The sequence below is a fragment of the Bombina bombina genome, chromosome 6 (genome assembly GCF_027579735.1).
Source record: "Bombina bombina isolate aBomBom1 chromosome 6, aBomBom1.pri, whole genome shotgun sequence".
Taxonomy (NCBI): domain Eukaryota; kingdom Metazoa; phylum Chordata; class Amphibia; order Anura; family Bombinatoridae; genus Bombina; species Bombina bombina.
Window position 1 is genome coordinate 818,124,838 of NC_069504.1, and position 27,532 is coordinate 818,152,369.

The following is a 27,532-nucleotide window of genomic DNA, read 5'->3' on the forward strand; positions in this document are numbered from 1 at the left end:
CTACTCATACATGTATAATATAAATTAACAAAAGCTGGGGGCGGAGCCAACTACTGAGGCAGCTAGACGTGTTCCTGTGCAGCTCCGGGCTCTCAGATATAAGTATTGGATTTAATCAATATATAAAGAGCCCAAACTTTGCTTATATTATTTTAGAAAACTAACTTTATTCATCATATACTTCCTGAAGCTGAAGATACCCTGTTTAATGAGCACAACACTACTCTTTACTTTCAAGCCACGCCACGTGGAGTTACCAGCCAGCACTTATACTCCAGCGGCACTGCTGACATGGAAGCCCTAGAATTGTGGGAGCAACGTACCCAGCAGCTATTGGAATGGCACTTTAAGAGTCTAAATGATGATTTAACGTCGCTACTATATACCCTTACTTCACGGATGAACCATGCAGCTGAGAGCACTGACACTGTACAGTGTGTCGGTAGATGTGAGGCGCTTGCTGACATGGAGTGTGCTGAACTTTGCGGGGTGGATCGCCTATCAGACCTTCCCCTTCTACTATCTATGCCGGCGAAACTGGAACCCGGGGAGACAAAGTGCTCGGTTACTATGAGCCCACATGCTGAGGCGCCATCTCCGGCCTTACCGACTCACAAAAATCCTCTGGCCCAACTCCAAGCTGTCACACCGATGCTTGGAAATTGCCCCCTAGTGTTGGCCGCCACGCGAAGTCCGGCTACATTTAACCCATCCCCTGGTGTGGAATCTCTCTATGCTAGTGCCCGATTTCAGCGTGTAAGTCCTCAGCTTTACAATGGCACTTACCTTTCTGTGTGCCGCGGAGACCCTTCGGTTCATTGTCCAGCCAGCCTTACTACAAGAACTGGTGTCGGTTGAGCGATCGGCTGACTCAGTGCGACGTTACCCTTCAGGGTTGAACTCTACTGCTCAGACATTGCCTTTTACGGTTTTGCAGAGACAAGCTTGTATAATAGTTTACACTATACAATGGTTTAATAGTTTACACTGTATGATGGACTCTCCACTATATTATAGTTTTACATATGATTGCATATTGGCTGACTCTTTTTTTTTGTATATAGACGTACAACTCTGGGAAGGTTTACAGTGACTATATAAATATATTATGAGACATTGCCTAGCTCTAAACAGACTATACGCCTTCTTACATTACTAAATACTTTATGGTTATTATGTCATCTTTAAATCTATATACTACCATTTTACTGAGGCATTTAAGGTGTAGCTTGTTTAACCTCATCTCCTGATAGACTTCCTTCAATATGTTAGTCTAACTACATATGGCTTTAGGTATGTTTTAAATAACCCCTTAGTTTATAAGGTAAGGATATAATCACCATTTTCACACTAATATACAGCCTACCTTATGCGAACTTATAATGAAGTTTTTGTCTATCTAGTTGTTTCTGCTTTATGTACCTACATATTCTCCTCCACCATATAGTCTACTAAGCTACCTATGGAAATGTATAAAAGTCTTTAACAATTGAAGTTATGTGCCTACTTGACTATTATCATGGTAGATGGACCCTAGGGTTATATCATAGCCATGGTTTAAAAAACTTTTCTATGTCTCCCATGCTATGACCTTATCTAATGCTTACTATGATTATAAGTCTGCTGCCCTAACTTTTCCCACACTCTATTGCAGCCTGTTCACAAGGTTCATCTAGGATTGTTGCATATAGTTGGATACTTACTACAGATTTTCTAATGGCCCCTGATATACCAAATTTCCACAGAACTGTTTATGTCCACTTATTATCATAAATCAATTATGCAGACATTTAAGTATATCATAAGCCACAGGATACTGATTAGTTCTCCCAGGTTGTGCCATACCCACAACTTAACCTAGCCTATATGTCATATTTTATATAGTTTAAAATTATATACAATAATTGCTCTGCATGTTTAAATGATGGCAGAAGTTTTTGTAGACTATTTATTGATGTTGTTTATATGTACTTTACAACAGTTACCATATATGAGGAGCTTGAACATTTACCCTCTCAATGCCTAGTGGGTCTGCCTGTTGTGCTCAAATATACAGACTGGGTGTCTCTACTAAGCTATTGTAATAAGGATAAGGCTTTCTGGCTTCTTGTTTCTAATAGCTCTACAATTGCGTTCTCAAATGCTGAAATGTAATTCTATCTGTTTATAGATTAATATGAGCTGCTCCTCTGAAACTTTATGTAATCCCTGTTCTGTTTGGTTTGGGGAGAGGTTTTGATGGTGCAGAAGGTTTAGCAGGAACATTGACACCTTTAGTTAAGTGCTTCGCCTATAGCAGATCTTATACTCCTTGAGATGTGGGGACAGTTTAAATAAGGTGTGTGCCTGCTGCCGGGTATAGGGCCCGTGCCTAGGCAGCGGGAGCATACTAAAGTTTTTTTTTAGCGTTTGTTCTCCCTGTAGGAACCATCCCCCTATAGCAATTGCATTTATACTTTTCTGCATACCCGAATATCTCTCCAGTCCACATGTGTAATTCTTTGGGGTGAGGAGACGCTTCCCTGTTCACATATTTTCAAGGACAAGATCCCCTTAGATAACTAGCTATTAATGATAATACCTAATAGGTTTGAGCCTGCCTACAGTAGGTTCTGTTCCTCCCCTCGACCTAGATAGATACCAATCTCAGCATAGAATAATGTTACTCCCTATTTTTTGTTATCTCATTAATATATTGATTAGCATACATATTAAAATCACGCCCAACCATAATATGTAGTGTAACACCAATTCAATACTCCAGGTATGCTCCTGTTGCGGGCTGGCCCTGCATTAACATTTCCATTATCTGGGATCTATATACTTGTAACACTCTTAATGTAGCGTTACTATTATAGGTAGCTAATCTATATTTACTTCTCCCCTAGTTATCCACATGCTCTTGAGATCTTAATTAGAGTCATGTTAAGTTTTACCTTCCTAATCTAAACAACCACCTATAGCAGTTAGCCCAATTACAACCCATTTCATGTGCATCTGTTTGGCAAATTCAGAAGACATGCTGACATCTCCTGTCTGCTTCTCATAGGTAACCCATCACCTCCACTCCACTCCACCTAATATGCCTCCCCTAGTGGGAGGACTAAATACGCGGTTTTTCTCACATATACCGCACCCTATCTACCCTCCTTTCCAGCAAAATCTTGCAGGTTATCATTATACTCAGTTTTATTTCTTTCTTAACCTACGCAAGATAGCCCAAATATATATATATATGCACGTAATAATATTATCCCTTTAGCACTTTACTTAACCTACACACTATTCATATTAGTATGAGATAAAATTATAAAAAAAAAAAACTGAGGTTTACTACCGAGATCCATAAGTGGTCTCCTTCGTTTGCACATGCCTTTTTTTTATCTTAATGCTTGTGACGGTCCAAGAGTGGCCTAGGATTTTATTTAAAAGGCATCTCACTGTTTGGCATTCTATGTATCTCATGGTTGCATGATATGTCAATTGTTACACTTACGTTTATTTTCTGTGTTTGTCTTTTCATTCTAGTAATACTAAACCTTACTGTATGTGACATGCAATGCAAGAACCTGTTTTTATGACTATTGTATGCCTTTGAATATTCCTCAATAAAAATTATTTAAAAAAAAAAAAAAAAATTAACAAAAGCTGAAGATAAAATGTTATTACTTTTATTCTTCTAAATGTCATTTGCAGACCTGTTCTCCTTGTTAGACGCAGGTCCCCACCATAGAACTAACTGGGAATCTGCCAGCACTTACTTGGAGACCCAAGCAATGAGAGCTTCAGTCTTGAAGACCATCTGCTTTGTGTTACTGTCCTGGACAAGTTCCCCATTCACACGACAACGGATTCCAAGATTGTGGGGGTCTGGGAAAGGAAAGGAAATGCATCACAGGATTTAACTGCATCGGCACAATGATACTGCACTGACAGTTTCTATTATTACTCAAACAATACCATTATGCTTTTCATGCATCTATATATATGTAACTGAAGATATAGACATGCCACTCAAAGGCTGCTTTGAGACTGACTCTGATGGTGTGTTACATAATCTGATTTCAGAATTAAAGAGACGTAGTACTCAAAATCCAGCAGCTAATACATGTCTTTTTGCATTGATTAAAAAAAGTCCTGAAAAAGATGTTTAAATTTAAAGTGAAACTAAAAAGAATCTTGCGTCTTTTCTTTACAACTCATAGCTGGGTGTTAATTTCTCACTGGCACTACTGGGCGCTATCTACTAATTGGTGGCTGCACATATATGCCTTATCATTGGCTCACTCTATGTGTTCAGGCAACTCCCAGTAATGCATTGCTGCTTCTTTAAAGGGACACTGAACCCAAATTTTTTCTTTTGTGATTCAGATAGAGCATGCAATTTTAAGCAACTTTCTAATTTACTCCTATTATCAATTTTTCTTCATTCTCTTGGTATGTTTATTTGAAAAGCAAGAATGTAAGTTTAGATGCCGGCCCATTTTTGGTGAACAAACTGGGTTGTCCTTGCTGATTGGAAAGCACCAATAAACAAGTGCTGCCCATAGTCTGAACTAAAAATTTGCTGGCTCCTTAGCTTAGATTCCTTCTTTTTTAAATAAAGATAGCAAGAGAACGAAGAAAAATTAATAATAGGAGTAAATTAGAAAGTTGCTTAAAATTGCATGCTCTATCTGAGTCATGAAAGAAAAAATTTGGGTTCAGTGTCCCTTTAACAAGGATACCAAGAAAATGAACCAAATTTGATTAGAAGTAAATTGGAAAGTTGTTTAAAAATGTTTGTTCTGCCTGAATCCTAAATGAAACATTTGGGGAATCATATTAAAAAGGGTGTTTTTTTATTTGTTTTTTAAAAACATAATGCAAACTTTTTATACTCTTTGGGGCCCATTTATCAAGCTCTGGATGGAGCTTGAGGGCCCGAGTTTCTGGCGAGCCTGCAGACCGCTCCTCCATAACCCTGTCCGCCTGCTCTGAGCAGGCGGACACACATCGCCGAAAATCAACCCGGTCGAGTACGATCGGGTTGATTGGCACTCCCTGCTGGCGGCCAATTAGCCGCGGATCTGCAGGGGGCAGCGTTACACCAGCAGCTCACAAGAGCTGCTGGTGCAATGCTGAATACGGAGAGCGTATTGCTCTCCGCATTCAGCGTGGTCTGGCGGACCTGATCCGCACTGTCGGATCAGGTCCACCAGACCTTTGATAAATATCCCCCTATATGTTAGGGCTAAATAGACTCATTACTATACAACTGTATACACATGAGTATTAATTAAGACACATTAACAGGCTACTAATGGATTAAATACATGTAAAGATTATATGGCAAACAAAATTGTTAAAAACAGATCTCACTAAAATGTAAAAAAAAAAAGCCAGGAACATCTTGTATTTGTCTTCTAGGATTAAGCACTGTGCTTGTCACATGGTCCATAGAAAAATTCCCCCCAAAAAACTTCTGTAATCTAGGTTATCTGCAAAATGCTGCATCTTGGAAAACAGTGACTACATTTACAGGATCAACCAAACATTTATGAATCAGCTCCTATTTGCTCTTTCCATGAGTAAGAAAACAAGACTGTAACACTGTGCACAGTCTAGGGGGTAGATTTATCAAGCAGCGGATGCTGCAATCTACCCCCAAAGTTTCAGGTCCACCTGAAACTTAAGAAGCAGGGGTCATAAAACCGCTGCTCCTTAACTCATCCGCCACCTCTGAGATGGCGAACTGCAATCATCCTGATCAGATGCGATCAGGATGATTGACAACCCCTGCTAGCGGCCGATTGGCCGTGAATGTGCAGGGAGCAGCATTGCACAAGCATTTCACTAGAAATGCTTGTGCAATAATAAATGCTGACAGACTATGCTGTAGGCATTTAGCGATGTCGGGCAGACATGATCCGCTACCGCAGATCATGTCCGTCCGACATATGATAAATCTACCCCTAGGGGTGGACTGAGCAGTCAGACAAATGGACATGGACCAAGGGCCCGGCTCATAAGGGGGGCAGCTGTTGTGCTCATGGTCACATTTTGTTAAATGAGTTAGCGCAGTGGCAACAGTTAAGTTGCTTCTCTAGCGGTTGTGACTGTGAGAGAGCAGGCGGGCACATTTTAGCATGTGACGGCTGCGCTAGAGGTTGTGAGCTGGGGTGTGCAGCAGATGATCAGAAGCTAGCGCAGTGCTGACAGTTGAGCTAGAAGTAACTAAACAGTTAAGGGTGGGCAGAGTGGGTGCGCTGTGCCTGGATTGGAGGCCAGTTGCTCTGGGGACCCTGTAGTGTGAGGTCTGGCCATGGAGGGTAGGGAGTCCAGTGGGGAGGGTTTGTAGCTGTGGAGGCCCAGGCCGTTAATGTTGGGGAGCCCTGGTGGAAGCGAGGCAGGCAGGTGGTGGGTTGATGGAAGGGCGCACAAGGCAAGGTGAGGGCCCTTCTCTAATTTTTGCCTAGGGGTCCTGATTGGTCTCAGTCCGCCCCTGGGGGCCACAGTCTAATATCTCCTGTGACAGGATCATAATCTATTGCAAATGTTTATAGCTTAGATAGTTCATTATTTAATTTTTAGAGGACAGCAAAACAAGCCTTTTTGTCACTTGTGTTAACAGCCGTCTTGCAGGTAAACTTCTTAAGCCATCCATAAAGAAAGAGAATTTTGCACTGGTAAGCACCTGTTGCATCTGCGTGAAATGGTAGTCCTGGTAATACCAATCAATATGGTATTAAGAAACCCTATTAAGTCACTGCACCAATATGATAAATTAAAGTATTATTAATCTTTGTATAGAGCTGCAAAATTCCATAGCAGTACAAAAAAATTAAATATCTAAACTACTGAACAGATTTACTTCTACAAAATATGCTAGGATCTATCTTCTTGCCACATTTAAAAGTAAATCTGTACACTACTTTGGTCTGTAAGCATGAAAAAAGTTAAGTTTGAAAAACATTAAAAAAAAAAATTCTCTTGAAAAAATATTTTTTAAAAACCCAGTAAAAATGAAGGAACCAATTTATTGTAGGGTTTGTACTGCATCTGTACCTATCTGACATCACAAACCATATTTCAGTCACATTGGTCACTACAATTGACACAAGAAGAAAAAAATAAATAAACTGGCTAATAATAGCTAAACCATTACTTAAAGGGCCATTAAACCCAAACATTTTCTTTCACAATTCAGATAGAGAATACAATTTTAAACAACATTCCAATTTACTTCTATTATCTATTTTGCTGCAATCTTTATATATCCTTTGTTAAAGAAATAGCAATGCACATTGGTGAGCCAAACACATGAGGCATCTATGTGCAGCTACCAATCAGAAGCTACTGAGCCTATCTAGATATGCTTTTCAGGAAAGAATATCAAGAGAATGAAGCAAATTAGATAATGAAGTAAATTAGAAAGTGGTTTAAAATGGTATTCTCTATCTGAATCATGAAAGAAAAAAATTTGGGTTTAATGTCCCTTTAAAATGATTATATTAATAAGTACATTTATTGTCATTGGTGTCTGCTGAAGTAATGCAGTGGTTTGTTAACTTCCTACTTGGATATAATCTATACAAACCTGAGATAGAGTCCTTAGTAACCAGAGCTGGCCCAATTGGACAGAACGTGTCAAATGTTTTACCCAGAAGCCACTGCTTCCCATTCTTCTTCATTTGCCAGTCCCGAGCACTCACATCATGAGCAACAGTGAAACCAACCACATAATCCATAGCATCTTCCTCCTGTGTGTGTGAAGGTAGTGATTGAGTTAAACCAATCTGTTTGTGCAGTGAACTCCTATTAAAATCATACATATTTATCTTCCAGGAACAAGAGAACATTAAGTCTACACAGAGCGTAAACAAGGATGTACGTGCTGCACAGCCACGTTCTAGTAAGAATTATTTTGTATTCATTTGAACATAAGATACAGACGTAACTAAAATGAAATATACCTTAATGTCTTTCCCTTTCTTCCCAATTACAAAGGCCAACTCAGCTTCCCAGTCCACTTCCTGCAACAAAAAGTCCAGGTAAATAAAGAATGATAATGCATGACTACAGCACCACCAAGTGGTAAAGGATTGCAAATGAAACACATTCGAAATAGAGGTGCCTTGATTTCTTGCACATTATAATTATAGTTTGTAACCACTATGTATATTACATGCCTGTATTCAGCACTATAGTGCATCTCAGGTACAATGTAATTGTATGACAGCTGTAAATGACAACGGAGGTAGATGGCTATAGAACTTATAATTAAATGCGGTTTGCCGAGATCTGCCTGACACTGTATTGGTGCATAATATTTTCAGGGCATACACAATATAAATATGTTCAGTGAACATCATGGAAGTTACATGCACAGACGCAAACTTCTTTTTCTCCACCGGTAACAGGACAGTGTACCGTAAAAAAATGCCCCCCCTTTAACCCCTTAATGACCAGACCATTTTTCAATCTTTTTACCCTTAAGGACAAGGGCTATTTTTACATTTCTGCAGTGTTTGTGTTTAGCTGTAATTTTCCTCTTACTCCTCCTTTACTGTACCCACACATATTATATACCGTTTTTCTTGACAATTAATGGACTTTCTAAAGATACCATTATTTTCATCATATCTTATAATTTACTATAATTTTTTTTTATAAAATATCAGGAAAAAAAAACAAACACTTTTTCTAACTTTGACCCCCAAAATCAGTTACACATCTACAACCACCAAAAAAACACCAATGCGAAATAGTTTCTAAATGTTGTCCTGAGTTTAGAAATACGCAATGTTTACATGTTCTTTGCAAGTTATAGGGCCATAAATACAAGTAGCACTTTGCTATTTCCGAAACACTTTTTTTCAAAATTAGCGATAGTTACATTGGAACACTGCTATCTGTCAGGAATACCTGAATATCCCTTGACATGTATATATTTTTTTTAGAAGACATCCCAAAGTATTGATCTAGGCCCATTTTGGTATATTTCATACCACCATTTCACCGCCAAATGCGATCAAATAAAATAAAAATCGTTCACTTTTTCACAAATTTTGTCACAAACTTTAGGTTTCTCACTGAAATTATTTACAAACAGCTTCTGCAATTATGGCACAAATGGTTGTAAATGCTTCCCTGGGATCCCCTTTGTTCAGAAATAGCAGACTTATATGGCTTTGGCGTTGCTATTTGGTAATTAGAAGGCCACTAAATGCTGCTGCGCACCACACGTGTATTATGCCCAGCAGTGAAGGGGTTAATTAGGTAGCTTGTAGGGAGCTTGCAGGGTTAATTTTAGCTTTAGTGTAGAGATCAGCCTCCCACCTGACACATCCCACCCCCTGATCCCTTCCAAACAGCTCTCTTCCCTCCCCCACCCCACAATTCTCCCCGCCATCTTAAGTACTGGCAGAAAGTCTGCCTGTACTAAAATAAAAGTTTTTTTATTATTATTATTTATTTAGCTGTGATGAACCCGCCCCCCCTTAGCCCCCAACCTCCCTGATCCCCCCAAACAGCTCTCTAACCCTCCCCCCGCTACCTATTTGCCACCATCTTGGGTACTGGCAGCTGTCTGCCAGTACCCAGTTTGCCCCAAAAAACTATTTTTTTAATTTATTTTTTATAAAATATAACTTTTTCTGTAGTGTAGCTGCCCCCCTCCTCCCCCTCTGTGATCCTTTGATATTTTTTTATCCCCCCCCCTCTCATGCTGCAATTTATTGATAATTGGTGGTAGTGTTTGCTGCGCATGCGCACACGCCCCCACAATCCCTCCTGCATGCTCCCGGCAACCGGTGTGCACATTGCATTTACAGGAACCGGATGCCTGGTAGCGATGGGCCGTCCACCCGCCTCCCTGCTAAGCTCCCACCCACCAACAATCGGCACCATCGCTTCCGGCGCAGAGAGGGCCACAAAGTGTCTCTCTCTGCATCGGATGCTTGAAAAAGGGTATTGCAGGATGCCTCAATATCGAGGCATCACTGCAATACCCTGAAAGCTGCTGGAAGCTATCGCAATCGCTTCCAGCACTCAATTAGACCAAGGACGTGCCAGGTACGTCCATTGTCACTAACGGACAGTTTTTGCAGGACGTACCTGGCACGTCCTTGGTCGTTAAAGGGACACTGAACCTAAAATTTTTCTTTTGTGATTCAGATCGAGCATGCAATTTTAAGCAACTTTCTAATTTACTCCTATTATCATTTTTTCTTCATTCTCTTGCTATCTTTATTTGAAAAGCAAGAATGTAAGTTTAGAAGCCGGCCCATTTTTGGTTCACAACCTGGGTTGTCCTTGCTGATTGGACAGCACCAATAAACAAGTGCTGTCCAGGGTTCTAAACCAAAAATTGGCTGGTTACTTAGCTTAGATGCCTTCTTTTTCAAATAAAGATAGCAAGAGAACAATGAAAAATTGATAATAGGAGTAAATTAGAAAGTTGCTTAAAATGGCATGTTCTATCTGAATAATGAAAGAAAAATGTTGGGTTTAGTATCCCTGTAATGTGTTTAAAATGACTTGTTATACCAGCTGCAGAGAATAAAATATTGGACATTCCTCCTTTAGGTGAACGTTTGTACATGAAATAGCTGCCTCTGGTAATTGAAACCACAACCCATTTAAATGGACTGAGCTTGCAGGAAGAGCAACTAATTTGTTTATCTCTCTATATTTACCAGAAATCCTCATCGTATCTCTCTATACACAGTGAGACCAATACTTAGATTCTAAAAAAACTCACTGGGCTGGTAAGATTCTATAAGTGTCCTATTTCCCTGGTGGATTTATATAAAGCCACTTTTTACCCTGAAAACAGGGCGTCTCAATAAGGGGCATATACTGCATTCTAAGCATGGAAAGGGGGTGCGAACATTACAAAAGTCCCAACATTGGCCGTATCTTTAAAACCGTTAGCCAATAGGATTGTTCTTATACGTAATATTGTTCCAAAATATCAAACAAATATCGGATGTTTGTTACATACGTGAATACATATGTTGATACATTCCATAACTCTTCTGTTTCACGGTTTTAAAGATACGGCCAATGTTGGAGTGTTATTTTTTTTAGATATTGCTAGATATATTTGGATATGTTTTTTAACAATATTGTTTTTTCTATTGACAATGATTATTAATATGATTGTATATTGTAGGTATTTACATTGGTTGCAAACTAATAGGTTTGGTATAGGGTATTGGATTTGAGGAGTTAGTGATGTTGATACACTAAACTCTGATTGTTTGAATCGCTGTAAGCTGTAAAGATTTTGAAATGTGTGTATATATAAAAAGGTAGCTTAGGGATTTAGTGTTATATGTCTAAGGAAACGGCGTGCAAGCCAAGAAACGCGTTGCATTAAGGGATACTACAATTTGCTAGACAGCTGCACTTGTTCTATATGACCATTTTATCTTTTGTTTTTAATAAACCACTTTGTGCTTATATTAAGCTGGGTTGTCCCTAATTTTGCTACCGTCTTCATTGGCCCGCACACAGGAGTCCCTGCTAGCCTGAGAACAGTAAGCTGGAGCACTGCAAACCTTCCGCTTGTCTCCAAAAGCATAATTGAGTGCTGCTACTAAATGCGAGTATTCTGCACATTTATACTGTTGTGGACGTGATCATAGGATCTACTCATACACACATGAGATGCCCTCTTGTTTGCTTCTATCTGCAGGATTCCATGAACTTCACCTTTTGGGACTGAGGAGTAGCCGCATACATTGTCACGTCCAAAATAGACTTTCTTTCTTTTCTTTCGCCTAGATTTAGAGTTCTGCAGTAGCCGTCAAAACCAGCGTTAAGGGGTCCTAACGCTGCTTTTGGCCGCCCGCTGGTATTTAGAGTCAGTTAGGAAAGGGTCTAACGCTCACTTTCCAGCCGCAACTTTTCCATACCGCAGATCCCCCTACGCCATTTGCGTATCCTATCTTTTCAATGGGATCTTCCTAACGCCGGTATTTAGAGTCTTGGCTGAAGTGAGCGTTAGAACTAAAAACTAACGACAAAACTCCAGCCGCAGAAAAAAGTCAGGAGTTAAGAGCTTTCTGGGCTAACGCCGGTTCATAAAGCTCTTAACTACTGTGCTCTAAAGTACACTAACACCCATAAACTACCTATGTACCCCTAAACCGAGGTCCCCCCACATCACCGCCACTCTAATAAAAAAATTTAACCCCTAATCTGCCGACCGCACACCGCCGCAACCTACATTATCCCTATGAACCCCTAATCTGCTAACCCTAACATCGCCGACACCTACATAATATTTATTAACCCCTAATTTGCCCCCCCCCCCCAACGTTGCCGCTACCTTACCTACACTTATTAACCCCTAATCTGCCAACCGGACCTTGCCGCCGCTATAATAAATTTATTAACTCCTAAACCGCTGCACTCCCGTCTCGCAACCCCTATAATAAATTTTATTAACCCCTAATCTGCCCTCCCTAACATCTTTGACACCTAACTTCAAGTATTAACCCCTAATCTGCCGACCGGACCTCGCCGCTACTCTAATAAATGTATTAACCCCTAAAGCTAAGTCTAACCCTAACCCTAACACCCCTCTAAGTTAAATATAATTTAAAGCTAACAACATAAATTAAATCTTATTAAATAAATTAATCCTATTTAAAGCTAAATACTTACCTGTAAAATAAATCCTAATATAGCTACAATATAACGAATACTTATATTGTAGCTATTTTAGCATTTATATTTATTTTACAGGCAACTTTGTATTTATTTTAACTAGGTACAATAGCTATTAAATAGTTATTTACTATTTAATAGCTACCTAGTTAAAATAATTACAAAATTACCTATTAAACCTAACACTACACTATCAATAAATTAATTAACTAAACTACCTACAATTACCTACAATTAAATCAACTAAACTAAATTACAAAAAAACAAACACTAAATTACAAAAAATAAGAAAAGATTACAAGAATTTTAAACTAATTACACCTACTCTAAGCCCCCTAAAAAAATAACAAAGCCCCCCAAAATAAAAAAATGCCCTACCCTATTTTAAAATAAAAAGTTAACAGCTCTATTACCTTACCAGCCCTTAAAAGGGCTTTTTGCGGGGCATGCCCCCCAAAAAATGAGCTCTTTTGCCTGTAAAAAAAAGCATACAATACCCCCCCAACATTACAACCCACCACCCACATACCCCTAATCTAACCCACCCCAACCCCCCTTAAAAAACCTAACACTTAGCCCTACCTCCCTACCTTGTATTCACCCAGCCGGGTATCACCGATCCGTCCAGAAGAGGGTCCGAAGTCTTCATCCTATCCGGCAAGAAGAGGTCCTCCAGAGGGTCCAAAGTCTTCATCCAGGCGGCATCTTCTATCTTCTTCCATCCGGAGCGGAGTGGGTCCATCTTGAAGCAGCCGACGCGGAACCATCCTTCCTCACCGACGGACTAACGACGAATGAAGGTTCCTTTAAATGACGTCATCCAAGATGGCGTCCCTTGAATTCCGATTGGCTGATAGGATTCTATCAGCCAATTGGAATTAAAGTGAAGGTCAATTTTTGCATATTGCAATACACCATTGTAAACCTTAATATACAAATATTACAGTCGCTAAGTTTATATTTTTATAAAACTCTTCTTTTTCAAACAAAATATATATATAAAATACCTCCGTTATTCTATTCGCTCCGCCCCTACCACACTTCCTTATTTATCTGTTGTTGTGACGTCGCTGTAGTTCCTACAAGCAGACTACGCTCGTGCACAACAGTATCTTCTAAATGCGCATGCGTATTATACACTCAGTAGCGCAGAACAGTAGCTCAGTAGCGCAGTTTTTTTAACGCATGCGCAGAACGTTGTAGTGACGCAAAAGAAAAGGGGCTGGACGCCACGGGGTTAGACGATATATTGGATACCAGAAATGTCAATCAATAACCGGAGTATGGCGGGCGGTTAATACGACGAAAACGGAGATGAATTAAAAGGTGAAAAATAATAATGATAACAATATTTATAAATAAATTGATGAATGAACATAATACTTAATTTCAGTCAGCTATTGAAAAATGTTAAGCAATGCGCCAGACTTGACCTTCACTTTAAGGTAGGAAAATTCTGATTGGCTGATTGAATCAGCCAATCAGATTCAAGTTCAATCAGATTGGCTGATCGCAACAGCCAATAGAATGCAAGCTCAATCTGATTGGATCAGCCAATCCGATTGAACTTGAATCTGATTGGCTGATTCAATCAGCCAATCAGCTTTTTCCTATCAGCCAATCGGAATTCGAGGGACGTCATCTTGGATGACGTCATTTAAAGGAACCTTCATTTGTCGTTGAGGAAGGATGGCTCCGCGTCGGCTGTTTCAAGATGGACCCGCTCCGCTCTGGATGGAAGAAGATAGAAGATGCCGCCTGGATGAAGACTTTGGACCCTCTGGAGGACCTCTTCTTGCCGGATAGGATGAAGACTTCGGACCCTCTTCTGGACGGATCGGTGATACCCGGCTGGGTGAATACAAGGTAGGGAGATCTTCAGGGGCTTAGTGTTAGGTTTTTTTAAGGGGGTTTTGGGTGGGTTAGATTAGGGGTATGTGGGTGGTTGTAATGTTGGGGGGGGTTTGTATGCTTTTTTTTACAGGCAAAAGAGCTGATTTCTTTGGGGCATGCCCCGCAAAAAGCCCTTTTAAGGGCTGGTAAGGTAATAGAGCTGTTAACTTTTTATTTTAGAATAGGGTAGGGCATTTTTTTTTATTTTGGGGGGCTTTGTTATTTTTTTAGGGGGCTTAGAGTAGGTGTAATTAGTTTAAAAATCTTGTAATCTTTTTTTATTTTTTTGCAATTTAGTGTTTATTTTTTTTGTAATTTAGTTTAGTTGATTTAATTGTAGGTAGTTTAGTTAATTAATTTATTGATAGCGTAGTGTTAGGTTTAATTGTAACTTAGGTTAGGATTTATTTTACAGGTAATTTTGTAATTATTTTAACTAGGTAGCTATTAAATAGTAAATAACTATTTAATAGCTATTGTACCTAGTTAAAATAAATATAAAGTTGCCTGTAAAATAAATATAAATGCTAAAATAGCTACAATATAATTATTCGTTATATTGTAGCTATATTAGGATTTATTTTACAGGTAAGTATTTAGCTTTAAATAGGATTAATTTATTTAATAAGATTTAATTTATTTCGTTAGATTTAAATTATATTTAACTTAGGGGGGTGTTAGGGTTAGACTTAGCTTTAGGGGTTAATACATTTATTAGAGTAGCGGCGAGGTCCGGTCGGCAGATTAGGGGTTAACACTTGAAGTTAGGTGTCAAAGATGTTAGGGAGGGCAGATTAGTAGTTAATAAAAGTTATTATAGGGGTTGCGAGACGGGAGTGCGGCGGTTTAGGAGTTATTAAATTTATTATAGTGGCGGCGAGGTCCGGTCGGCAGATTAGGGGTTAATAAGTGTAGGTAGGTAGCGGCGACGTTGGGGGGGCAGATTAGGGGTTAATAAATATAATATAGTGGTCGGCGGTGTTAGGGGCAGCAGATTAGGGGTTCATAGGGATAATGTAGGTTGCGGCGGTGTCCGGAGCGGCAGATTAGGGGTTAATAATATGCAGGGGTCAGCGATAGCAGGGGCGGCAGATTAGGGGTTAATAAGTGTAAGGTTAGGGGTGTTTAGACTCGGGGTTCATGTTAGGGTGTTAGGTGCAGACTTAGAAAGTGTTTCCCCATAGGAAACAATGGGACTGCGTTAGGAGCTGAACGCTGCTTTTTTGCAGGTGTTAGGTTTTTTTTCAGCCAGCTCAGCCCCATTGTTTCCTATGGGGGAATCGTGCACAAGCACGTTTTTCCAGCTTACTGCTACCGTAAGCAATGCTGGTATTGAGAGTTGAAGTGGCGGAAAATACGCCTCTACGCTCCCTTTTTGGAGCCTAATGCAGCCCTTCAGAGAATTCTAAATACCAGCGTTGTTTAAAAGGTGCGGGGGGAAAAACACGCGTAGCTAACGCACCCCCTTTGGCCGCAAATCTCTAAATCTAGGTGTTTGTTCGCAGCTGGATTTTTCTTTTTACTTTATGTTTTTTGTATTTTTTTATTTTTGGATTTATTTTTTTTCTTGATTCCTATTATTCTTTATATTTATTGTTTGTTGCTGTTTTTGAAGATTTTTGGTATTCCACTACAATTTTTCATTTTCTTAATTCATAATATAAACGTTTTATATTGTATTATATATATATATATATATATATTCACATAGCACCTCCTTGTGCTCTCTAGGAGCATTTTGTTTGTTTTACTTGGGGTTAAAGGTGCGTAAAGTTGGGAAATTGCATTTTTATTGAAACTGGAGTGATAGCACTTTTAATTAAGACATTGCTAATATCCTCTCTGCTATTCCTAAAGCAAATTGTCCCTGTTACAGGAGGGTCACTGAGGGGCTACCCTGGTGATAAGTGTGTGAGGGGGTGCACCAGCATGTGATCATCCCTCCTACCCGGAAGAACCACACTGTGCACTGAAAGGACTTCTAATTCCAGCAGATCAGTGTTATCGCTAAAACAAGGTAGGTACTCTCAGAGTTCATCTGCTGTAAACTAGTAATTTTTGTAGTTTGTCCTACAACTGTTTCAATATCAGGTTATAAATGCAGTACCTAATATAAATAGAAGAGTTGATAGATTACAAATTTAAAACAGGTATACTGGATCTTTAATTTAAAAACAGGAAATCCAATAAGGAAAATCTAAATCTCCCTCCTAAATCTCTTTACCATTCCCATATTAAATTATATGTTCTGCCTGCCAATTATTTTCCATCTTTCATTATTCCCTGGGCACTTACCTTGCTCTCAGGTGGAAGGATAATAGGGTCTGTTGGACCAACAATGGAGCTGGGGAATTTGCTGAAAATGATGGGTTCTTTAGGGACAGGCACATTCTGTTCTAGACAGTGATCCACATAGTTCATTCCAATACAGATAACCTTCTCAGGGTTGGAGATAGGCGCCAAGATAGAGATCTGGGAGCGCTTCAGTGTGTGTTGACCAGAGGTAAGAGCCCTGAAGGACAGAGTCAAGTTTCTCATTTCTAATACTTAAAGGGACATTATACACTCATTTTTTCTTTGCATAAATGTTTTGTAGATCTATTTTTTTTTTTTTAAATGTATAGTTTTGGTTATATTTAAATAACATTGCTCTGATTTTCAGACTCCTAACCAAGCCCCAAAGTTTTATGAGAATACCGTCAGCTACCTTCTCCAGCTTGCTCCTGTTTGTGTAAAGGGTCTTTTCATATGCAAAAGAAGGGGGAGTGTCTTATTTCCCGCTTGCAGTGGGCTTTCCAACTACCTTTACAACAGAGCTAAACTGAGAGCTTCTAAGTAAGTTTTTAAACAGTTTTATACAGGACTTTTATATTAGTATCTGTGCATCTTATTCTTTATAGTAGGGTCTATTACATGCATTTATATGAAAATGAGTGTATACTGTCCCTTTTAAATAACTTTTACACAGTATAATTACCCCACAGTATAGTTACCCACAGTGAAGAAAAGTCAATTAATTTTGATTTTACCGTCCCTTTAAGTGATTTTATAGTCTGGATAGAGCATGCAATTCTAATCCAAAAAAAAAAAACTTTACAATTTACTTATATTATCAAATTTGCTGCATTTAATTGTTATCCTTTGTGAAAGTGTAAACTTAGGTGGGCTCATAGGACCTCAGGGGAGTGAACGTGTCTTTAGTACTTTATAGTAGCAGTTTTTGCAACGTTGTATAACATTGCTACAAACATAGTTGCAAATACTACTGCCATAGAGTGCTAAAGACACGTACACACCCCAGAGGTCCTATGAGCCCACCTAGTTTTACACATTCACAAAGGATAACAATAGAATACAGGCAGCAAATAAATGCAATAGAATGCAGAAGTAACATTGTTTAAAACCGCATGTTCTATCTGATTTATGAAATCTTAAATTTACTTCACCGTCTCTTTATAATTGCTTGTCACAATGGTTTGCTCTGCTTGTTCTATTTAAAGGGACATTACAGTAAATATACAGATCTGCAGTGTGATATGAGCATTGAAAGGTCTAATCATGGAGTATGCACTCCAGCCTCTCTAGGAGAGTGTGAAAAGCATAGTTTTCAGAGGTAAATTACAGGAAAGCAGGTAAAATAATTAATGTAACCTGCATACTTTTTACTATGCCACTTTATGAAAAAAAAGCCACTTCTTTAGGGCTGCAACAACTAATCGGCAAGATTGATCATAAAAATAGATGTCAACGAATCTCATTATTGATTAGGTGGTGATCTACGATTATTTGTTTAGTTGCACGACACCAACTTCTTCACTCTGATGAACTCCTGCACATGGTATTTTTTTTCCAATCCAATAAATTAGCTGATTATAATCCGATTAATTGGATAGGAAAATAAAAATGGAAAAAAATAATATAATAAAATAAAAAAAATTTGCACAATACCATGTGTAGGAGTTATAAAATGATGTGATCAATCTTATTGATTAGTTGTTGCGGCCCTACTTCACATCTTTAAATGCCTGATCCCTATGGACCGTCCATGGTACCTTACAAGCTCTGCCTATGATTGTACAATGGTCACTCCCTTTATTGCTTTCCAAGCCTAGGACAGAGCTTTTAAAAGGGACAGTCTAGTCAAAATTAAACTTTCATGATTCAGATTGGGCATGCAATTTTAAACAACTTTCCAATTTACTTTTTTCATCAAATTAGCTTTGTTCTCTTGCTATTCTTTGTTGAAAGCTAAACCTATGTAGGCTCAAACTAATTTCTAAGCTGTTGAAGACTGCCGTGTATCACAGTGCATTTTGACAGTTTTCATAAGTGGGCAGTCTGCAGAGGCTTAGATACAAGGTAATCACAAAGGTAAAAATATAACAGTTAGTTATGCAAAACTGGGGAATGGGTAATAAAGGGATTATCTATCTTTTAAACAATAAAACTTTTAAAGTAGACTGTCCCTTTAATATAAACTAAGCTCTGAAAAAAATTCTATAGTTGGTTTTTGAGGAAGGCAGCAGGTGTGTGCACCATTATTATATTTATTTTTTTTATTATCTGTATTACCCAGTTTCAGTAACATAAAAAGAGAAAACTGTTTCAGAGCTATGCTGACAGGGGATATAGCAAGAGATCTTATACAATGAGGATTATAGGTTTATGAAAACGTTACTTCAATAGATTTTCATTTTAGAAAAAACATAATTACACTTCACGAATATCAACCAATGAAATTCTTGCTTGCATTAAACAGTTTAGTGTCCCTTTAAAGGGACACTCAAGTCAAAATAAAGTTTTATGATTCAGATAGAGCATGCAGTTTTAAGACACTTTCCAATTTATTTCCATTATTACATTTTGCACAATCTTGTTATATTCACACTTTCTGGAGAACAAGATCCTACTGAGCATGTGCACAACCTCACAGGGTATATGTATACTAGTCTGTGATTGGCTGATGTCTGTCACATGATACAGGGAGTCGGAAAATAGGGAAATAAAATAATTTGTCCAAAAAAAAAAAAAAATCTACTGCTTATTTGAAATTCAGAGTAGGTGTTAAATCATTGTCTTTTTATTATGCACTTGTTAATTATGCAATTCTGCTGCATTTAATAGTCTTTTAAACAGGATTTAATTCTGAGTTTAATGTCCTTTTAAAGCAGTGTTCCCAAACCCAGTCCTCAGGACCCTTACTCAGGCCAGATATCCATTATATCTTAACTAGATCACAGGTGAAATAAAGGACTGGGTTTGGTAAACAGTGTTTTAAAGGGATAGGGTGCCCTCTGGTTATGTGTAGTGACTTTTGAAAAATAAAAAATTCTAGCATCTTTTTTTTTTTTAAATGACTGCACTAGGCAGTTTTTTAGGGCTAACGGCGGCTGCGGGGTGTTAGGAAGAAAAAAAGTCACTAAAAGTGCCTTTACATTGCGGTCTATGGGAACTGTGTATTCTCAATAAATATATATGTATATGCTTATGTGTTATGTGTATATACATATATTAACACAAATATATATGTATATATTCATATATATTTAAAACTGTTGTGCGACTTACCCCCTTTGCTGCGCTAGTTCTCAGGCCGTGTCTCACGGAATGAGAATGAGGCTCCCATTGGAGCTTATGGAAGCGTAATGCTTCCATTCTTTTGGTGAACTGGTATTACGAAGTGGATCGCAAATACCACTTTCGCAGAAGCAATATTTTGCGCTCCACTTATAATTTAGCCCATAATTTGTATCATACAAGCCACTGCTGACTCTCTGAGAACATATAATGTTTGAATAGTAGTGCACTGACCCTCACAGCATATAATTTCCTAATTATCTATCAGATAGATTACGAGTTTTGCGGTATGGGTGAAAAACAGCGTTAAGGCTCATAATGCTGCTTTTTCTCTACCGCTGGTATTACGAGTCTTGCAGGTTTAGGGGCACCGCACACTTTTTTGGCTGTTACGCAAATTAACTTACGCAATTTGCGTAATGTCTTTTTTCAATGGGACTTCCACAGCGCCGGTATTACAAGTCTGCCTGGGAGGCCAAAAAGTGAGCGATACACCCTATACCGCCAAGATCGATAACGTAAACTGAAAGTCAGTAGTTTTGAGTTTTATGCTACAAAGCTGTAACATAAAACTCATAACTAAAGTGCTAAAAAGTACACTAACACCCATAAACTACCTATTAACCCCTAAACCGAGGCCCTCCCGCCTCGCAAACACTAAAATAAATTTATTAACCCCTAGTCTGCCGCTCCAGACATCGCCGCCACTATAATAAACATATTAACACTTAAACCGCTGCACTCCCGCATCACAAACACTAGTTAATTATTATTAACCCCTAATCTGCCACCCCTAACATCGCCGCCACCTACCTACATTTATTAACCCTTAATCTGCCGCCCCCAACGTCACCGCCACTATACTAAATTTATTAACCCCTAAACCTAAGTCTAACCTTAACCCTAACACCCCCTAACTTAAATATAATTAAAATAAATCTAAATAAAACCTACTATAATTACCTAAATTATTCCTATTTAAAAGGAAATACTTACCTGTAAAATAAAACCTAAGCTAGCTACAATATAACTAATAGTTACATTGTAGCTAGCTTAGGGTTTATATTTATATTTTACAGCTAAGTTTGTATTTATTTTAACCAGGTAGAATAGTTACTAAATAGTTATTAACTATTTACTAACTACCTAGCTAAAATAAATACAAATTGACCTGTAAAATGAAACCTAACCTGTCTTACACTAACACCTAACCTTACACTACAATTAAATCAATTACCTAAATTAAATACAATTACCTAAATTACAAAAAGAAAAACACCTAATCTAATAGCCCTATCAAAATAAAAAAAGCCCCCCCCCAATAAAAAAAAACTAGTCTAAACTAAACTACCAATATCCCTTAAAAGGGCCTTTTGCAGGGCATTGCCTCAAAGAAATTAGATCTTTTACCTGTAAAAAAAAAATACAAACAACCCCCCAACAGTAAAACCAACCACCCACACAACCAACCCCCCAAATAGAATATAATAAAAAACAAGAGGGGCGCCTCATGTGTGTATCAGTATGTCCAAACAATTAGAATAAAATAAGCCAAATGTGTACTCACATTAAGCCCAAGTACACATATGTACTAATAGATGCAGGCTGGTAACTCAGGGTGTATCGGCTAACCCTTGTGATGTATAGGATCGGCTGCTCTCCTCCTCTCCAATTTAATCCAGTGCTGAATAGTAAAACAGGAGACAATAGGGGCGCCTCATGTGTAGATCAATATGTTAAACTGAAAATAACATATAAAGCCAAAAGGGTACTCACATTCGGCCCAAGTACACTTATGTACTAGTAGGTGCAGGCTGATAGCTTAGGGTGTATCAGCTAACCCTCTCCAGGTATGGATCAGTCTAGGCAGTCCGGTCCTGCTAGACTTGGGAATGGGTGGAATAGGTCAGCTACAACAGTTCAAACTGCTGTTTGATGAAAGTAAACCAAAGCTTGTATAAAACAAGTTAGTTTATTAAAACATTAACAAACAATGGTTAAACCTACTAGTACATAAGTGTACTTGGGCCAAATGTGAGTACCCTTTTGGCTTTATATGTTATTTTCAGTTTAACATATTGATCTACACATGAGGCGCCCCTCTTGTCTCCTGTTTTACAACCCCCCAAATAAAATCCTAACTAAAAAAAACCTAAGCTCCCCATTGCCCTGAAAAGGGCATTTGGATGGGCATTGTCCTTAAAAAGGCATTTAGCTCTTTTTCAGTGCCCAAACCCTAATCTGAAAATAAAACCCACCCAATAAACCCTTAAAAAAAACTAACACTAACCCCCGAAGATCCACTTACAGTTTTGAAGATCAGACATCCATCCTCAACGAAGCTGGGAGAAGTCTTCATCCAAGTGGCAAGAAGTCCTCAACGAAGTGGCAGAAGTCTTCATCCAAGCCGGCAGAAGTGGTCCTCCACTATCTTCATCCATCCGGCTCGGAGCGGCTCCATATTCAAGACATCCGGCGCGGAGCATCCTCTTTAATCGATGTCTTCTTGAAGAATGAAGGTTCCTTTAATTAACGTCATCCAAAATGGCGTCCCTTGAATTCCGATTGGCTGATAGAATTCTATCAGCCAATCGGAATTAAAGGTGAAAAAATCCTATCGGCTGATCCAATCAGCCTATAGGATTGAGCTTGCATTCTATTGGCTGTTCCAATTTGCCTTTAAAATAAAAATAAAACCTAAGATAGATACAATGTAACTATTAGTTATATTGTAGCTAGCTTAGGGTTTATTTTATAGTTAAGTATTTAGTTTTAAATATGAATTATTTAGGTAATGATAGTAAGTTTTATTTATTTTAATTATATTTAATTAAGGGTTAGATTTAGGGGTTAATAAATTTAGTATAGTTGTGGCGGCAGATTAGGGGATAATAAATGTAGGTAGGTGGCAGCGATGTTAGGGGCGGCAGATTAGGGGTTAATAATATTTAACTAGTGTTTGCTATGTGGGAGTACGGCGGTTTAGGGGTTAATATATTTATTATAGTGGCGGCAACGTTGGGGCGGCAGATTAGGGGTTAATAAGAATAATGAAGATGTCGGGCGGCAGATTAGGGGTTAATAAATATAATGTAGATGTCGGGTGTGGCAGATTAAGGGTGTTTAGACTTGGATTTCAAGTTAGGGTGTTAGGTGTAAACATAAATTTTGTTTCCCCACAGGAATCAAAGTGGCTGCGTTGCGGAGCTTTACGCTGCTTTTTTACAGGTGTTAGACTTTTTTTCAGCCGGCTCTCCCCATTGATGCCTATGGGGAAATCATGCACGAACACGTAAAACCAGCTCACCGCGGCTTTCAGCAGCGCTGGTATTGGAGTGCGGTATGGAGCTCAATTTTGCTCTACGCTCACTTCTTGCCTAATAACGCTGGGTTTTTATAAACCTGTAATACCAGCGCTGTAGGGAAGTGAGCAGTGACAATAACGTGCAAGTTAGCACCGCACCCCTCATAACGCAAAACTCGTAATCTAGCCGTATGTATTTTTAGAATTCTATAACTAAATCAGTAATTTACTGCTATAACTATAAAACTAATCAGAAAAGTTTTTATTCTAAAAATCAAACATTCATCTGGTTGTGAAAAATGTGTCTTTAATTATAACGTCTTACTGAATAGTTATTTAAATCAAACCCATCCTGCATTGTAGCATTAAAGGGACCGTAAAACATTGAGATTTCTACATAAAATGTTATGTGTAATAAAACAATTTTGCATTATACTTTCATTATTTATTTGCCCCATTTTCATGTACTTTAGCTCTTAAAATGGAGGATTTTCTAATGCTCAGTAACTTCTTAAAGTGATGGTAAATCCAAGTGTTGAAAAAAATGTTAGGATTTACCATCACTAAAAACTTGCAGTCATCACTTAATAAAAAAGGGTGCTAAACTCACCCTTATCTGCCGCAAGTAGATTTCTAAACTCAGCCCCTCCGGCTGCCCATGGCACAACACTCTTTACCAATGAGGTTACAGTTCCACCTATAAACCAATAGCCGTGCCGTGCCAGATGACACTCACTGCTATTGGTTAAGAGGTGTAAACATCACCTCATTGAAGAAGAGGTCTGTGAGGTGGTAGCCAGAGCAGTTGACTTTAGAGATCTACTACGGCACAGATAGAGTGAGTTGAGCACCCTTTTTTTTTTTTTTTTTTAGTAAGTTATGACTGAAACTACAGTTTATTTTTAGTGATGGTAAATCCTAGAGTTTTTTAAATGATTGAACTTACCATTACTTTAAGCACAACCTTGCTACATACACGTGGTTTTAACATATGTTAACTAAAAATAAAACATAACTTATACTAACATTATAAGGTAAATTTAAAACGCTGCATTTGCAGCTTTTTGGCTATACAGAGCAGGCTGGCATGAGCGAGTCTGCTGCCACATATTTAAAAAAGCAGAAACTGCTTATTTTTCCTCTCCACCACCATATAGGTGGCAAGATCAGACACCCTGACACTCGCTTGTTCGGGGTGACTGACATGCCCTGCTTTAGCACAATTGTTTGTGCAGGAGCAGGGGGTGGCATTGTACAAGAAACCTGTTGTGCAATGATACATTTCACCAAGCGATGCAGCATTGCAGTGGTAATTGCAGGCGAACAAGTTCACTACTTGCGAACCTGTCCACCTGCGAGGATGATACATTTTGCCCTATGGCTGTGGTTAGCCTTGTTGTCTGCAGATTAAAGCCCAAATTGGCTCCTTCAAAAAAAAAAAAAAAAGGGGCAAATGGTGGGTGTAGATTGGCTACTGAAAAACAATTGCAGTGAAAAAGGTTGTTAATTTGTTTTGAAAATGCTTAGACTTGGATTATATTTTATTCTATAGCAACACAACAGAAATATCTTGTACGTACAAGGTGCTTACTGTCCCTTTAATAGGAATTGACTATTTAATAGGAATTTACTTCTATTATTAAATATGCGTCATGTTCTTGGTATACTGTGTTGAAGAGTAAACCTTGATAGGTTCATAGGGGCTCAGGATCGTGCCTGTGTCTTTAGAAGTCTGTGGAAGCAGTGTTAACAATAATACTTGTAGCAATGTTATACACTATGCAAACACTGCTGTCATACAGTACTAAAGACACGTGCACGCTCTGGAGTTCCTATGAGCCTATCTAGGTTTACTCATCAACAAAAGATACCAAGAGAACAAAGTCAATTTGATAACAGAAGTAAATTGGAAAGTTGTTTAAAATTACATGCTGTCTGAATCATGAAAATGTAATTTTGATTTTACTGTCCCTTTAAATATAAGACTGCTTGAGGTATGTGAACAGCATGTGATAATGTTTAAAGAGACACTAATATAATGAGAAATAGTATGTAATATAAGGGATCTTTATTTACAATATACTCACTAGGGTTTCATCTTAAAGGGATAATCTAGTAAAAATTAAACTTTCACGATTCAGATAGAGCATTAAATTTTAAGCAACTTTCTAATGTACTCCTATTATCAAATTTTCTTTGTTCTTTTGGTATCTTTATTTGAAAAGGCAAGAATGTAAGCTTAGGAGTCGGACCATTTTTGGTTCAGCACCTGGGTAGCGCTTAATGACTAGTGGCTACATTAAGACACCAATCAGAAAGCGTTACCCAGGTGCTGAACCTAAGCCCATATTCTTGCTTTTTCAAATAGATAACAAAGAAAAATTGCTAATAGAAATAAATTAGAAAGTTGCTTAAAATTGCATGCTCTGACTGAATCATGAAAGTTTAATTTTACCTAGACTATCCCTTTAAATGTGGTTCAATTATAATGAACATATTATTCTTAGTAATGGTATAACAATTAATGGTACTAATTATATCTTTCCAATCTATAGTTGCATGTAAATGCTTGGTTTAATTAGTCATATACACATGATTTCTAAAAAAATATGCCAGGGCTGGACAATAATAGCATTTGAATATTTTCTTTCAGTGTTTACAGCTACATTTTAGTGCTTATGTTATAGCACTACTTAGTATGCATTGCTCTGCACCTTTTAGCTGTCTGTAAAGCAGTGTCTCCAGCCTCAAGGAACTCCCTCATTCCACAGGGAAGGGATGGGTCAAAGGCATTTAGGTCAATGACACTTCCTCCTGCCTCCATTTCCAGCCCTATCCTCAGACCAGGGGCCACTGAACTCTTGAACTGAACCAGCCTCATTCTTAGAGGTGGAAAATTGGAAAAACCTTTCCTAGACAATGATTGGAGAATAATAAGAGGAATTCTGAGGGCACCTCGAAAAGTTCCCAACATCAGACCTGAAGAAGAAGAAAAATAGATATAGTAGCAGAGCAAATTATAGAAATACTTAAATGCCATAATGTCACCTCACATTTCATATGATCTGAAGGCTACTTTTTATCAAATAGTATATTCACAGAGATCTCTCTGATGGTGGTGGTATTAACGGATATACAGTTTCATAAGTTTCAGATTGGATTGGGCAGTCTGGTTTATTAATTCCTAGGAACACATGCATCTCTGTTCCAGGTAGTCCTATAATTCAGTTAATTGCCATAGTAGAATCACTGCATGGCTTTGATTTACACGTTATCTATATTGTTTAAAAGGGAAGGCTCCTTGAAGTCATTTTTAGGCAACTACACATTGTTGCTATCTATAATAAGGATTGTGCCATAAAGTTGACAATTAAGCAACAAAATAAAAAAACAAAAATCAAAGAGCTACAATGTAAGCACGTGGGTTGCAACATAGTAGCACATTTTTGTTTAGCTATAAGAAACCAATATATATGTGCATTCTATCCCAATGTAATTAGGGATTGAACATGTGATGGAATCTACAAAGAATTTATAGTAATCAGTCAAACGTGAACTTATCTATATTTAATTGTGAACTATTTAACTGTAAATTTGTATAATTTACAATGGAGCCTCGTCATACAGCACCCTAAATGTTACCAAGGTGACAGCTGGACGATCCCTCTACCCCTCTCCAGTAGCGAGAAGCGTCTAGCTGCTGACCGGAGCTCCACTCAAGACAGAAAACATGTGACCTCCACTCAAAGCTTTTTTTCTTTTTTTTTTAATCAACTTTAATGTAACAAACAAGTTATAGACAATCATTCTGAAAACGAAACATTTTGCAGCTTTCTTGTTGTGCACTGCACTCACAGTGGTTACCTTTTAAATGACAATCAGCATAAACCACTGCAGTGCACATTAAGAAGAACAAGAAAGCTGCAAAATGTTTCGTTTCCAGAATGATTATCTATAGGTTGTCTGTTACATTAAAGTTGATTAAAAAAAAAAAAGCTTTGAGTGGAGGTCACATGTTTCCTGTCTAGCGTCAGCGGAGGTCACATGTTTCCTGTCTAGAATGGAGCTCCAGTCTGCAGCTAGACTACTTTGAATAAA

General features: G+C 38.3%; 1 protein-coding gene across 2 annotated transcripts in view; it reads right to left on the reverse strand.

The window, feature by feature from the left end:
* Positions 1-27,187, reverse strand: part of LOC128663728 (fumarylacetoacetate hydrolase domain-containing protein 2) — a 59,583-nt gene extending 32,396 nt beyond the window's left edge. The window contains exons 1-6 of one of the 2 annotated variants that reach the window (XM_053718187.1): positions 27,065-27,187; positions 26,149-26,413; positions 16,849-17,065; positions 7,956-8,015; positions 7,580-7,742; positions 3,762-3,870 (exon numbers count right to left, since the gene is read on the reverse strand). In XM_053718187.1, the coding sequence (XP_053574162.1) occupies positions 3,762-3,870; positions 7,580-7,742; positions 7,956-8,015; positions 16,849-17,065; positions 26,149-26,408 (809 nt within the window). In that variant the 5' untranslated portion in view covers positions 26,409-26,413; positions 27,065-27,187. The remainder of the gene's footprint in view (positions 1-3,761; positions 3,871-7,579; positions 7,743-7,955; positions 8,016-16,848; positions 17,066-26,148; positions 26,414-27,064) is intronic. The other variant, XM_053718188.1, reaches the window with a different exon arrangement.
* Positions 27,188-27,532: the final 345 nt, after the last annotated feature.